At 45.0% G+C, this 14,954-nt stretch overlaps 1 protein-coding gene across 1 annotated transcript; it reads left to right on the top strand.

Annotated features, from left to right (window-relative positions):
• The first annotated feature begins 8,848 nt into the window (after positions 1-8,848).
• Positions 8,849-14,044, top strand: LOC138209978 (toll-like receptor 13). Its single transcript, XM_069168838.1, has 4 exons — positions 8,849-8,919; positions 9,160-11,692; positions 13,295-13,412; positions 13,621-14,044. Exons 2-4 carry the CDS (start codon positions 9,160-9,162, stop codon positions 13,859-13,861), a joined length of 2,892 nt encoding a protein of 963 aa, XP_069024939.1. The 5' UTR covers positions 8,849-8,919; the 3' UTR covers positions 13,862-14,044.
• Positions 14,045-14,954: the final 910 nt, after the last annotated feature.

Here is a 14,954-nt window from a genome sequence, read left to right as displayed (position 1 = left end):
CAAAGACACAAAACAACCACAAAGACACAAAACAACCACAAAGAGACACAAAACAACCTCAAAGACACAAAACGACCACAAAGACACAAAACAACCACAGACACACAAAACAACCTCAAAGACTCAAAACAACCACAAAGACACAAAACAACCACAAAGACACAAACAACCTCAAAGACACAAACAACCTCAAAGACACACACAACCTCATAGACACAAAACAACAACAAAGACACAAAACAACAACAAAGACACAAAACAACCTCAAAGACACAAAACAACCACAAACACACAAAACAACAAACACACAAAACAACAAAGACACAAAACAACCACAAAGAGACACAAAACAACCACAAAGACACGAAACAACCTCAAAGAGACACAAAACAACCTCAAAAACACAAAACAACCACAAAGAGACAGAAAACAACCACAAAGAGACACAAAACAACCACAAACACACACAAACAACCTCAAAGACACAAAACAACCACAAATACACAAAACAACCTCAAAGACACACAAAACAACCTCAAAAACACAAAACAACAACAAAGAGACAAAACAACTACAAATTGCTAACTGAACCACTGGAGGTCTCATTGTATTGTGAGTAATGTAGGCAGAGCGGGAAATGTTGAGAAGATCCTGTTACTGTTCTATTTTTTAGTATTTTTCTCACGTAACTTTCTTTTGTTTAAATCGACATTTCTGACTCGCACGTTTCTATTTTTCTAACAACCGAACTGCTCCGGAGATTCATGACGAAATTAAACATGTGGTGTGGAAAACATCGTTGTACCACTGCAGTTAAAAGTGGATTTTTATGCTAAAATGTTGAAATTTCAGACAAAAAGCAAGAAACCCCGGGGTAGGAAAAAAAACACGAGCATCACAGGCAGGAACAAGAGAAAATTAAAAAACACCGGCAGGGAAAAGTCATGTTTCTGTCAATAATTCAGGAGTCTGGAGGAAAAAGGTTTCTGAGTTGTTTTCCAAAATTCATGATTTTGTTCTCGTGGAAAAGCTTTTAGAGTCGGAGCGCTTCGTTCTCTCCGTCCTGTCGTCGTAAACAGCTGTAGTTTCAAACTCCCTGCAGCACCGTGACTCACAGCTAACAGCTAACACTCACACACACCTTCCTGCCTCGGTTCGTTGTGGGGACCCTATACGTTCAGGGGCAACTCATCGAGACCTGGACCTGGACCTGAGTCTGACCCCTCTCCGAATTAACTTCCTCTCCGTACGTCCTCACTGTCCACCAGTCCTCTCCAACCGAGCTGTCAAACTCACCTCGGTCCCCACAAAGATAGACGAACCTGTTCACACACACTCCACCCACCACGAGAGCAGATTAAAGTGATCGCCCTCCGGGAATGAAGCATGAGTCACCGTTATTCATGAGAGCTCCCGATAGTGTGTCTATGTGTGTGTGTGTGTGTCTGTGTGTGTGTGTGTGTGTGTGTGTGTGTGTGTGTCTGTGTGTGTGTCTGTGTGTGTGCGTGCGTGTGTGAGTATGTGCGAGACCCGACGCACCTGAACCGAACCTGAATTAATATTTAACATAAACAAACAATGACAATGTCAGGCTGGACGTCTGTAAAGCGCCACGCTGTTGCTAGGCAACGCGTAAACTAAATACTCGTCATTGACAGTTCGATGGTTCCATACGTATTCACAGCTAGTGATGGAGGAACGGCTCCGGATAATCTTTTATGATCATGATCACCTTTGACCCTTAGATGGAGGTTAGCATTGGATTCAATCGGTGGGCGGAGTCTCACACATCATCTTTGTACAAAGACTCCACAAAAGCAGAACAACCGCAAAGACACAAAACAACCTCAAAGACACAAAACGACCTCAAAGACACAAAACAACCGCAAAGACACAAAACAACCTCAAAGACACAAAACAACCTAAAAGTCACAAAACGACCTCAAAGACACAAAACGACCTCAAAGACACAAAACAACCGCAAAGACACAAAACAACCACAAAGACACAAAACGACCTCAAAGTCACAAAACGACCTCAAAGACATAAAACAACCGCAAAGACACAAAACAACCTCAAAGACACAAAACAACCTAAAAGTCACAAAACAACCTCAAAGACACAAAACAACCACAAAGAGACACAAAACAGCCACAAAGACACAAAACAACAACAAAGACACAAAACAACCTCAAAGACACAAAACAACCTCAAAGAGACACAAAACAACAACAAAGACACAAAACAATCACAAAGACACAAACAACCTTAAAGACACACACAACCTCAAAGACACAAAACAACCTCAAAGACACAAAACAACGACAAAGAGACACAAAACAGCCACAAAGACACAAAACAACAAGAAAGACACAAAACAACCTCAAAGACACAAAACAACCACAAAGACACAAATCAACCATAAATACACAAAACAACAACAAAGAGACACAAAACAATAACAAAGAGACACAAAACAACAACAAAGAGACACAAAACAACCACAAACACACAAAACAACAACAAAGACACAAAACAACCTGAAAGACACAAAACAACCACAAAGACACAAAACAACCTCAAAGACACAAAACAACCACAAAGACACAGATCAACCACAAATACACAAAACAACAACAAAGAGACACAAAACAACCACAAACACACAAAACAACAACAAAGACACAAAACAACCTCAAAGACACAAAACAACAACAAACGATTCTCACATTGGTTCATAATATTTTGATCTTGAAATTGTTTCATCTTTTACATTTTAGACGTTGTGTATAGAAATATGTGGTTGTGTGGTTGTGTGTCCACCAGCGGTCATTTCCCCCTCGTCTGTCCGACAAACAGCTCTGGCAGCATCTCGGCCACTCGCTGCTGCTGCTGAACTCTCAGACCCACAAAATGCAGCTCCGGTTCTGGCAGCTGGTTCTGGTTCAGCTGCCAGAACCCTGCAGCATTCACCTGGAGGCTGAGGAGGAGTCCGCTTCATCACACAGAGAGGAGCACATCACACACACACACACACACAAGCACACACGCACACACGCACACACACACACACACACACACACACGCACACACACACACACACACACACACACACACACACACACACACACACACACACACACACCAGGGTCCGTTCTGATTCATCTCGATTATACTCTTGTTCATGGTCCTGGAATGTTTGCCCGAGTGACACCTCTCTGTAACATATCGCTGCACACTCAAACTTTAATATTCAACTTTTGCAAATTCCAACAGGAAGTGGTTTTGTCCAGAAATCACTCAGATGTTTGAGCCAGCAGCCTCTGTGGTTTATAATCCTGTTGGCTGAGCAGCAGGCCAGACGACAATAACAACAACAACAACAACAACAACAACAACAACTCCAACAACACAGCTTCCTTCCAGTGGTCAGTCAATATCAGCAGAAGCCTCATCACCTGCAGATGGCGCTGAGGGTCCACTACGACCTGCGTCACTATTAAACCTCCACTCTCTCTGCAGGATGTTTGTCTTTCACCTCATCATCCTCCCTGCAGCCATCTTCATCCCGCCTCAGGTGGAAACAGAAAAAAGAAAAAAAATTTGATAATTCGCAGCCAAGAAACCCCAGTTTCCGTGTTTCATCCTGAACTCTTCCTCTTCAAACGGGACGGGAATCAAAGGCAGAAACTGGCTAAATAAGATATGAAAGATGAGGCCGAGAGAGGCGATGATAAGACAGAGACGGAGACGGAGACGGAGACAGAAGAGGTGTTTTTATCCCGTCAGCGAATTCTCACAAAACCGGAAAATTCACTTTGTTCAAAAGTAATTTCCTGAAACTCAGCTGGTCATTAAAGATGTTTTTAAAGAAAATGTAAAAAAAACCTAGAAAACCTCTAGCAGGATTTAAACCAAGCAGCAGCAGCAGCAGCGCCTCCTGCAGGTGTGCGATGTGATGTGAGCACAGACTGTATAGAAAATTGGACATAGATCAAACAGCAGGAAGTGACCATATTTGGACGAGCTGGGGGAGGAGCCAGCGGAGGATCTGACCGATCTGATTGGAAATCTGACGATACTACGTCCCGCCCACCGATAGCTGTCACCTGACTGCACCACAGGCCTGTCAATCAAACAGACACGCCCCCAAAAACAGGTCTTCTTGAATCTTCTTTTCTAATGAATGAGGGATTATTTTCAGATGGACCTCCAGAAAACTAAGAAGAAGGAGTGACTTTAGCTAACAACACCGAGATAACTGATGGACACATTTTATTCACTTTGGATTTGATGAGAGAAGTTGAATGGGAGTCTATGGAGCCGGAGGCTTTTTGGAGCCGACCTCTAGTGGCACTCGCTGGTATTGCAGCTGAAGACATTTCTGCATTGGTTGGACATCAGAATGTAAATACAAATGTTTGTGGCTTCCGGGTCTGAACAGTGAACCCTAAAACTGTAGTACCACTGAGGACCACGAGGGGCTTCATAATGTTCACAAACCAACAATGATGTCACTGATGGATGTGAGCAGCAGCAGTGCCCCCTGCTGGTGAACTCTCTGAGCTGCTCCTCCTCCTCTCTTGTGTTCCTGACTCTCAGTGTGAGACGAGAGTCAGAGAGGATTTAGCTGAAATGATTTTATTAGTGTCAGCAGGCCGACAGCAGACTGCTGACGGGGTGAGGAGGCTGAAATGTGCTGCTCGGTGGGAGCTGATAACCGACACACAGGAAGTGGAGGGCAAGCCGCCGCTGTGTGACACTGGTGGGTAGGGTGAGAGGGGATGGGGGGTGGACGGATTAAGGCCAAAGAGGGACTGAATGTCTGTCTGAGAGGACTGAGACAGATTTTTAACAGAGTGCTCAAGGACGAGTGTAAATGAGACCGAGTGTAAATGAGACCATGTGCAGCGTCGCCACCTGCTGTTCTGCTTCGTGTAACTGCAGCGACGTGTCAAAGGGCTGAAGGTGGATTTAATGTGTCCGAATGATGAGCTGTTTAAAACCCTGATAGCTCCAGGACATTTCTTTAAATTCACTCCTGAAAAAAAACTTCCACACATTCAGTCAGAAACAGCAGCAGAGCCTTAAAATGTGATGACCACCGATGGCCACAAGGGGCTCTGCAGCTGACTCGAGTACGATTTCATTATCAACAACAGTTATTACATATAAACACATCATGTTATTTAATCAATTTAATATTTAAGAAATAATATTTGCCTTTCCTCAGCCGCAAGGAGTGACGTTAAGTCTGACAAAAGACTGAATATAAAAGAGTTCGTAGTTTCCAGGCCTGAAAAATGTTTCCGACACAGAAGTGCCACTCGAGGTCAGCTCCAAAAAGCTCCATAGACTCCCATTCAACAGCCCTGTTTTGGGGGGGGCGTGTCTGTTTGATTGACAGGCCTGTGGTGCAGTCAGGTTACAGCTATCGGTGGGCGGGACGTAGTATCGTCAGGTTTCCAATCAGATCGATCAGATCCACCGCTGGCTCCTCCCCCAGCTCGTCCAAATATGGTCACTTCCTGCTCCGCAATCTGAAAATCCAGTCCTTCAAAACGGCTGTTCACAAACACGCTAATGTTATTTAGTTCTAAAAGTAATGAAGACAAGTCGAGGATGAACATCCGACCGTCAGCAGTGAGTTCGTCGGTCCATCGGCGGTTCATCGTCGTCTGATTTACACTTTGCAGATTTTCTGCCGACGTTTTAAGATTCTTAAGATCTTAATCTGAAGAGATGAAGACACTCCGAGAACGTTGTCGCCTCTTTTCATCTTGTCTCTCTGCTCGCTCACAGCCGATTGGATCCGATTCATCTGCTTTCACGACGGAAACATGTCAAAGTCACAAATTTACACCATATTTTAAAACGCCATAAAGCTTGTGAGGGATTTTATTTCACTGGCGACACCTGGTGGTGAAATCAGGAAAAACAGAGCAGCAACGACTATAAAATAATTCAAACAATTTCTCAATGTTTGAAGCTTGTTTTTCCACGTTGAGCAGCTTTAAACAGAAGATGGTCATCATATTTTCTCTCTGCAGCTTCGAGCGTCTCCAGAAACTGAATCGAACGCCGCAAAGATTTTGTTCGTTTTGTCGGCTTCAGTAAAAACCAAAACCCAGCGGGTTTTTTTCGTATTCCTGCCAACTCGTAGCTTTAATCCTGAAGTCAGCGATATAAATATTGGAAACCTCTAAACTCGTCTTCAGTAACTTCACTTCTCACGCGGCAATGCAGCGAGAAGAATGGAGGGATTACTGACGATTAGGAAGCGGCGGCGTAATCCACCGACGGGGCCGCGACTCCATCGGCCGACAAAAAGCCTCCGAAATCCCCCCGAAAAATGAAAGAAGAAAAAAACACTGCTGACTTCAAACAGCAGCTTTGAATGGCAGCGGCTTCAAAAACCGCTTAGCAGGAAGAGGGGAAGAAATAAAGTGGGACATCGGACCGATGGCCTCGAATCTCCCGCCTCTGTTCGCTTCAGATTAAATCTCAGATGGAATATTAATGCGGATCTTTTGACGCAGATAAATCTTCAGAGGCAGGAGAGACCGTCGCAGGTCTGAGAAGACGATTGGGTTTCTGCACACATTTGGAAAAAGAGAATAAAGACGTCTTTCTCTTCGTGTGCAGCTCGTCTGACGGCTGCGATCCTTCTCTGTTTCTCAAATGCAAAAAACAACACGCAGGGACCTTTTGTTTGTTTTGAGTCTCATTTTATTTCATTTTTCTGGTCATTTTTTTCCGGTAAAGATTAAAAGTCGTCTGTCTGCTCGTTTTGTTTTCTGCAAAAGAAATCTCTGAACACAAGGGACAAGGCTGGAAACCAATATTGGATGGTGGTGATCTTTGGGCCCTCAGGCAGCACTGCATTAAAAACACACTATTCTGGAGTGGAAATCACTACATGGGCTCAGGAACACTTGTGAAAACCATCGTCTGTGAACACAGTTCATCGCTGCGTCCACAAATGCAGGTTAAAACTCCCCAAAGAAGAAACCAGATAGAAACACGAGCCGGCGTCAAAACTCTTCTAAAGAGGAGAGGGACCACCCAGCTCTTTATCAGTGTGCAGTTTAAAAGCCAGCATCTGTGGTTTCAATTTCAACATTTGATATGTTGCCTTTGTTCTGTTGTCAATTTTACACGGATTCAAAACTGTTTTGGGGGGGACGGGGGTTGCATACGTCCCCATGGTAACAACATAATGACGTCATCATTGGTACTAAAACTGTGCCTTTTTGAAATGTTTGTGTTTTATGTTCACAATGCAGGTGGCATGGTGACATAATTTTTTTGGACTCCTGTGACACCTCGTCTCTTTGAACTGCGTTACCCAGAAGCCCCCTGTGGGTGGCCGTGACAGGAAGCCTCATTTACACGTCCAAACTTAGAACGCAGCAGCAGCAGAAGAAGAAAAGACCTCGGTGACACAAATAAAGTCAAGGGAGGCAGACGGCTAATTATCAAGTCTCGCTGTGATGATGGAGACACGAGGAGAAGAAAGGCCGACAGGAAGTCGTAATTATCACCTGCCAGCGACGGCCACACTCAGACAGAGATGAAGAAGAAATGACATGAAGAAGAGAGATCGGCTGAGAGGCTGCTGGTGTGTTCAGAGGATTTTACATCAGATATTCAAACAGTTTAAACGATGAAATTCAATCAATCAACTTTTCAAATCTGGCACAAATAAAAAAAAAAAACATCAGCAAGTTTATTTTAATGCAAACTGGAGGACTTTTTTTTTCATAATTACACTCATCAGATATTGATTTTTATTCATAATTTTTGACCAAAATTCTCTTTATTATCAACTCAAACTCCTCAAAAGGAATACTTTAAATTCTGCTGAATATTTTATAGACTTTTGTGTTGAAAAAATATTCACAGAAACATTCTCGAAACATAATCTGACAGGAAACATCGACTGCAACTTTTTTAGGGTTTTTTTGTCACCAGAAGTGACCATATTTGGATGAGGTGGGGGAAGAGCCGAGGAGAAACTAGGCAATAGAACCTGACAATCAAACTAGCCCCGCCCCCCCAAACATATCTGTGTTTGAGTCCATAATATCTAATGAATGCTGGAATTATTTTGAGGACTTGATGCTTTTCAATGGGAGTCTTTTGGAGTTACCCGATGGAGTAAACTCTTCTTCTGGATGTGACTCAGCTCATCATCTTGTTGTTCTCCAATTAAGGAAACCGTTCGAATGTAAAAAGGAAGTGAGGCAGACGCTATCAGATGGAGCTCCATCAGCCCAAAACATTAGAGAAGTGAAACAACGAGTTCACAGTCGAGATGCTCTGAGGACGGACGGTGAGTACCAGAGACATTTCTGTACTTTATATTTCTTCAATTACAACTTAAAAAAAAATAAATAAATCATATTTAATCTCCGTTTGAGAGCTCATGAGCCATGATGTGTTTTTGTGTTACTAATGTTGGATTTATAGCGTTTCAGGCAGAAATGGAAGAATATCAAAATGAATTCACACATAATACATTTATATCAAAGCACAAAATAAAAGTATAAATAGTTAAATCGGTGTATTATTACATGAAAAAGCTCATTCAGATTACAATAATGTCCAAAAATGTAATGAAGTCTTTGTCATTATTTTGTTATTTAGTTTTAGGTCGTTTTGGGTTTTTGTCTCTTTTCCGTTGTTTGATTTAGTCTCGAAACAGACATTGTGACTTTTAAAAGGTAGAAGGGGCGGGGCTCTATGGAGGGCCAATCAGATTGCAGAGGTCCTTGCCAACCCTACCCACCCACCTGGCCCCGCCCCCAGTCTCCTGGGCACCATATCTATTATTACAGACGACAGACCGTAACTAAAAATGTTCATAACTTAAAGTGCAGTACCACTGAGGGCCACTAGGGGCTGTCTCCAAGCAAAGTAAGTAAATGTTATAATAACAACATAATAAAGTAATTATGGTGTCATTAGTGTGTCCTTCTAGAAATAATTGCAGCATTCATTAGATATTAGGAGGCCAACACTGATGTGTTTGGGGGCGGGGTTAGTTGATTGACAAGCCTGTAGTGCAGTAAGGTTTCTGGAATAGGTGGGCGGGGCATAATGTCACTTCTGCCTCCAAAAGACATGTATTGTGTTGTTTTGTTTGTCCTCTAACAGATGTTCACTCCTGACTCAACCAAAACGTCCACAATGGGACGTCCGTCTTCAGACGTCCCTCCTCTTGTCTCACTTCTGTCTCTCCTGATTCTTATTAACCCTTCGCTGCCGTACTCACTGAAAAACTGCACCATCGATTACCCCGAGAACCGTCCAGCGGAAGTTTCTTTAGACTGCACCAACCGTAAACTCTTGTCGGTCCCCGACGACATCCCCAGAGACGCCGTCTCCGTGAAACTGACCATCAACCTGCTGGAGAGGATCCACAGGGAGGACTTCAGTGGCATGTCAAAGCTGAGACGTTTGGACCTCGATCAAAACAAAATAGCTCACGTGGATGATGGATCTTTCATCCACTTGGTGGCGCTGGAGATGCTCAGTATGAACAATAACCAACTCGTCAACCTGACGGCCGACCTCCTCCGGGGAATGTCCAACCTGACCGTGCTCAACCTCAGCAGCAACAACATCCGGTCCATCGACGCCTCGGCCTTCCGGTTCCTGACCCGCCTGCGAACGGTGTCGTTGAACTCCAACATGCTCCGACGGGTCGCCGACGTTCAGCCCATCCTGCTGCTCCCTCACATCCAGAAACTGAGTGTCTCTTCAAACCTCTTTTCGTCATTTCGGACCGAAGACCTGCACCTGAACGGCTCCTCCGGCCTTCAGGTGTTGGACGTCTCTGACAACAAGCTGGAAACGTTCGGCATCACGTCGCCGATCTTCCCTCGCCTGCAGGCGTTGGACCTCTCGCGCTGCGGCCAGGATACGGAACTGAGATGGGACATACCCGACCGGACTTTACTGAGGAGCATCACCCGGCTGTACCTCAGTTACGCTGTGATTCCCTTCAGGGAGATCCGAAAAGCTCTGCAGAGCTTAGACTCGCTGACACACCTCAGGCTGAACTACATGGACAGGTGGATAAAGAAAGGTCTGTTGGCGACGGTCTGCAGGATACCGACACTCAGGAAGCTCGATCTGTTTTTCAACCATCTCGGCAACAACACGGAGAAACTCGAAACCTGCTCTCAACTCACTGAGCTTGACCTGTCCATAACTCACATCAAGGAGCTGCTGAAGGGCTCGATACGTTCGATGAACGGACTGAGGATCCTGAACGTAGAAACCAACCGGCTCACCGAGGTGCCGGTAGACGTTAGGAACCTCTCGTCCCTCCAGATCCTGAACATGAATGACAACCTGATCTCCGATTTGGGCTGCGAGGACTTCCTGAACACAACCAACCTCGTGGAGCTTTACCTCAACACCAACCGCATCGCCAAATTGGACGGGTGCGTCTTCGAAAACCTCCGTAACCTGAAGCTTTTAGATCTGAACTCCAACCTGCTGTGGACTTTCGGAGGCACCTTCAAAACGGGCCTGCCAGAGCTCGAATTCCTGGACTTGAGCAAAAACTTCCTGGTTATTCTCGAGAGGGGAGATCTTAAAGGTTTACAGTCCCTCAAAGAGTTGAACATGAAGTCGGAGCACATCGGTCGGGTGCCAGGGAAGATGTTCGACGGACTGAACGATCTCGAGACTCTCGTCGTGTCAATTCCACTCGATTATGAAAATCGGTTCAGAGGGTTGCCGCGCTTGAAAAATCTCACGATCCACTTGAACACCGACATTAGTTTGCAAAGTCCTCGGCCAGATCGCTACGACGCCTTCTTCCACCTGAAGTTTCTGAAGGTTCTGACGGTGATCTGCAGCGGGTATCACTTCGGCTACCCCTTCGACGTACCGATGGAGATGCTCGAAACTATGAAACACCTGGAGCACTTCACGGCCGTGAACATCTACATTTCCGCTCCCGATCCGAACACGTTTCAGTTCAACCCCGGCCTCAGGAGTCTGACGTTCGGAAAGACCGACCTGTCGGATTTGGACCCCGAACTGTTCCGACCGCTCCCCAACCTGCAGGCTCTCGACCTTTCTGACAGCAACATCAAGTCTTTGGATTTCCTGTCGGGGGCCGACTTGTCCGAGCTCAGATCTCTGAAACTGACCGACAACGTCATCACGGTGATCAACGAGACGCTCTTCCGGTCTCTGACCGCGCTCACGTACCTGAACCTGGACAATAACCCGTTCACCTGCGACTGCTCCAACGCCGGCTTCATCCAGTGGGTGAAGAGCAACAACCGGACTCAGGTGGTCAACGCCCACCAGTACACCTGCTCCTTTCCCGCGGCCGAGCAGGGGAGCCGGTTGCTGGACTTCGACATCCAGTCCTGCTGGGCGGATGTGGACTTCCTCTGCTTCGTGTCCAGCTGCTGCCTGGTCGTCCTGACACTCCTCACTTCCTTCCTCTACCACTTCCTGAGGTGGCAGCTGGTCTACGCCGTCCACCTCTTCCTGGCCTTCATTCACGACCGCAGGAGGAGGAAGGAGGGCGCTCCTCACCGCTACGACGCCTTCGTCTCCTACAATGTCCACGACGAGGACTGGGTTTACCGGGAGATGCTGCCGGTGCTGGAGGGAGAGCAGGGCTGGAGACTCTGCCTGCACCACCGAGACTTCCAACCCGGTAAACGTCGAATCCGTCCGTCTTTATGTCGGTTAAAAGCGCTACAGACGAATCTGTGTTTAATAATGTAGGTCTTAAAACCCCCAACGCATCATTACTGCTGACATCTCACTTTTAAACCCACAAAATGACATAATGATGCATGAATTTGACTTCTTGCAGTAAATATGATCTTCCACCAAATTTCAGAATTAGAAGTTTTTCCATAATCTCGTTGACGTTCAGTTGGAGGTAATTTAAACGTGTTATTGGCAAATTTTTAAGGGTGGAAACGGGTTTTTCTCGTAGATTCTGGTAGAAAAAGGTTTGTTTTTAAATGTCCTTTAATGTCGACATGATGAACTGGAGTGAAAACAGGAGGTGGGCTTAAATATGCTTTTTATTAATTACAAAGCAACAACAGTGTGAATAAAAATGTCTAATTCCACACGTTTGGAGCCGATAAATCGTTAATAATTCTGACTTTAGTTTTGGTTCCCGAACAACTTGTTTCACCTGGAAACAGAACAAAAACTCGCAAAGCTAACTCACCGACGTTTCTGCACTCTGAACGTTAAAAATCATTCTTCTTTTTTGTTAGTGCGATCTCCGTTTCCGCAGCAACACACAGAGTCTGACCAAGAACTGGAAAAACAATCAGAAATGTCAGTAGACTCTTTTGTAATGTACATAATGTTCGAATTATATATTTCCATTAGAGTCATATTTCTAGTTCAGAATGTTCAGGTGACCAATCAGAACTACTTGTGGTATAATTTAACTTTCATATAATAATACTGCTTTAAATGCAGTTGTTTTTTTTTACTCATACTCAAGTATATTTGCAGTATTTTTAGTTTCCAGGTCGTCCTTCGACACATCGGTGCGTAGCTGTTTTTAAACCGTGCGTGTCCTCGCCGCTCCACCGGACTTCTTATCTGCTTCCTGTCAGCGCTGCAGATGCTCTTCTACTTCTTCGTGGGTTTCACTCCCTCCGTCTCGTCTGCAGGCGTCAGATGCAGATCAGCAGCTTTGTCGAGGTGTGAAACAGGAAGGATGGACTACAATAAGTGTTTCTAAGATTTAAAAGGAACTCGTGTCAGACGGAGTTTAAAAGTTTGAGAAGTCAAACAGAATCAGTCTTTAATGTAATACAAGGAATTTTTATTATCGCCTTTTTGGCGCCTTTAAATTACTCAAAAACTCATGAAACTTGTTGCACGCGTCAGGCGTGGCAAACATTTACGTGTTTTATAGGTTTCGTGAGTGGGCGTGGCCAAGTGGCTCGCTTGCACCCCCCTAAACTGCAAGCCCCCGCGCCTACTTTCACCTGAATGCGTGAAATTCGGTGGACATGTGTATCACACTGAGATCGACAAAAAAGTCTCTTGGCACCATGACCTCTTATCAACAGGAAGTCGGACATTTTGAATTAAGTGGCGAATTTTTGCCAATTCGCACGCGTTTTACTTTTACGAACTCCTCGTACAGATTTGATCAAATTGACTTTAAATTTGGTGCTCGAAATGTTGCACCGGCATCCGTTGTCATAGCAACAGGAAGCGGGAACACGTTTAAATGAGGGACGCCAACATGTCCGTCTGTCCTCTGTCCTGTCCTCAGGTAAGCCCATCATCGAGAACATCACGGACGCCATCTACGGCAGCAGGAAGACCATCTGTGTGATCAGCCACCGCTACCTGCAGAGCGAGTGGTGCTCCAGGGAGATCCAGATGGCCAGGTGGGGGCGCTGTCTCTGTGACCTCTGACCTCTGACCTCACAGGTTCTCTGAACCGTCCTCAGGGTCTGTCCTCTGACCTCTGTCCTCTGTCCTCTGACCTGGTCTGACCTCTGACCTCTGTCCTCTGTCCTCTGACCTCTGTCCTCTGACCTGGTCTGTCCTCTGACCTCTGACCTGGTCTGACCTCTGTCCTCTGTCCCGGTGCAGCTTCCGTCTGTTTGACGAGCAGAAGGACGTGCTGGTACTGCTGTTCCTGGAGGACATCCCGTCCCATCAGCTGTCTCCGTACTACCGCATGAGGAAGCTGGTGAAGAGACGGACGTACCTGAGCTGGCCTCAGGCCGTCCAGCACCCGGGAGTCTTCTGGCAGAACGTCCGGAGAGCTCTGGAGACGGGGGACGAGGACGCCGAGGACACGGACCTCCTGACGGGACCGGCAGGATGCTGACACGAGGACAGGACGGACACGTTCAGATGGTGAGGAGGAGAAGGGGGCGGAGCCTAATGATTGGAAATGGAGACTTATTTTTGTTCATGGAGTTTTATTTTGAAAAGTCTTACTTTACGCTGTTCATACTTTCAGCAGTGTTTCTGTTCACAATGTTTTTAATGGATTGTTTGAATTGAATTTGATCTGTTTGAGTTTTATGATTAAATTTGTATTTACTTTTTCTACATTTTTATTTAAATTGATGATTTAAAAAATATTTGCTTTTACATTTTATGTTCCGAGTGTGTTTTTCTGAAGACAATGTTTCTGTAAAGATTTTTAAACACCAGTCATTTAACGAGTTAACGTTAAATTAGCAAACCAAATCATTTAGTAAATATAGCAGAAGTAAACAATATATGAATAAAATGTTTGAGCTGCTGAGTTAAACTGTTTAATAAACCTTTAAGTCTTGAACCTCCATCAGCTTGAACCAAACCTCATTCACTTTCTGTCTAATTTAACATTAAATACAAAGTGTTCAAAGTGTTCAAAGTCAGTCAGGTGGTTTATTTTAATTATAATTTCACTTACAAACAACATATGAATTGATCTGTTGTGTGTAACTGATCACCGTTCAGGCTGTGATTGATTGATTGATCGATTGATTGATGGGACGTTAACTCCCATTATGGGATCGGCCGTAGTTCAACCTGAAAGCGTCGCAGCTCTTCAGTATCAAACGGTGATCGGTGATCGGTCGTCAGACAGCAGCATCAGACAGTTATTGATCGGGAACTTTAATCTGGTTCAGAATCGAAACAGAAGCCCAAAGCAGCCGCTGGCTGATTAATTAGACCTTTAATTTCCTCGATCAATAATTCCTTAATATGTTTGTATTGATCAGACCGAGCTGTGTTTGTGTGTGTTCAGTTTGAATTAAACTCCAGTTACCATGAAGGATGCCTCGTTGTTAAACCAGATTTCAGCTGTGTGGCGATGGGGGGGAAGGGGGCGGAGCTTGAAATGGTTTCTGTCGAGACAACAAAAAGAAAAAGACGGAGCTGTCGGAGAACTCGTTGTTTCACTGCAACACGAAGCTGCGACGTCT

Source organism: Embiotoca jacksoni, unplaced genomic scaffold (genome assembly GCF_022577435.1).
Source record: "Embiotoca jacksoni isolate LCO1_2020_lvr unplaced genomic scaffold, fEmbJac1.0.p SCAF_41, whole genome shotgun sequence".
Taxonomy (NCBI): domain Eukaryota; kingdom Metazoa; phylum Chordata; class Actinopteri; family Embiotocidae; genus Embiotoca; species Embiotoca jacksoni.
Note: the sequence above shows the minus strand (reverse complement) of the source record. Positions and strands in the feature narration are given on the sequence as shown.

Excerpts from the sequence above, each read along its gene's own strand:
- LOC138209978 (XM_069168838.1), top strand. The coding sequence starts at position 9,160 with ATGTTCACTCCTGACTCAACCAAAACGTCCACAATGGGACGTCCGTCT. Across the intron at positions 11,693-13,294 it reads CCACCGAGACTTCCAACCCG|GTAAGCCCATCATCGAGAAC; the intron begins GTAAACGTCGAA and ends TCCTGTCCTCAG. Across the intron at positions 13,413-13,620 it reads AGGGAGATCCAGATGGCCAG|CTTCCGTCTGTTTGACGAGC; the intron begins GTGGGGGCGCTG and ends GTCCCGGTGCAG.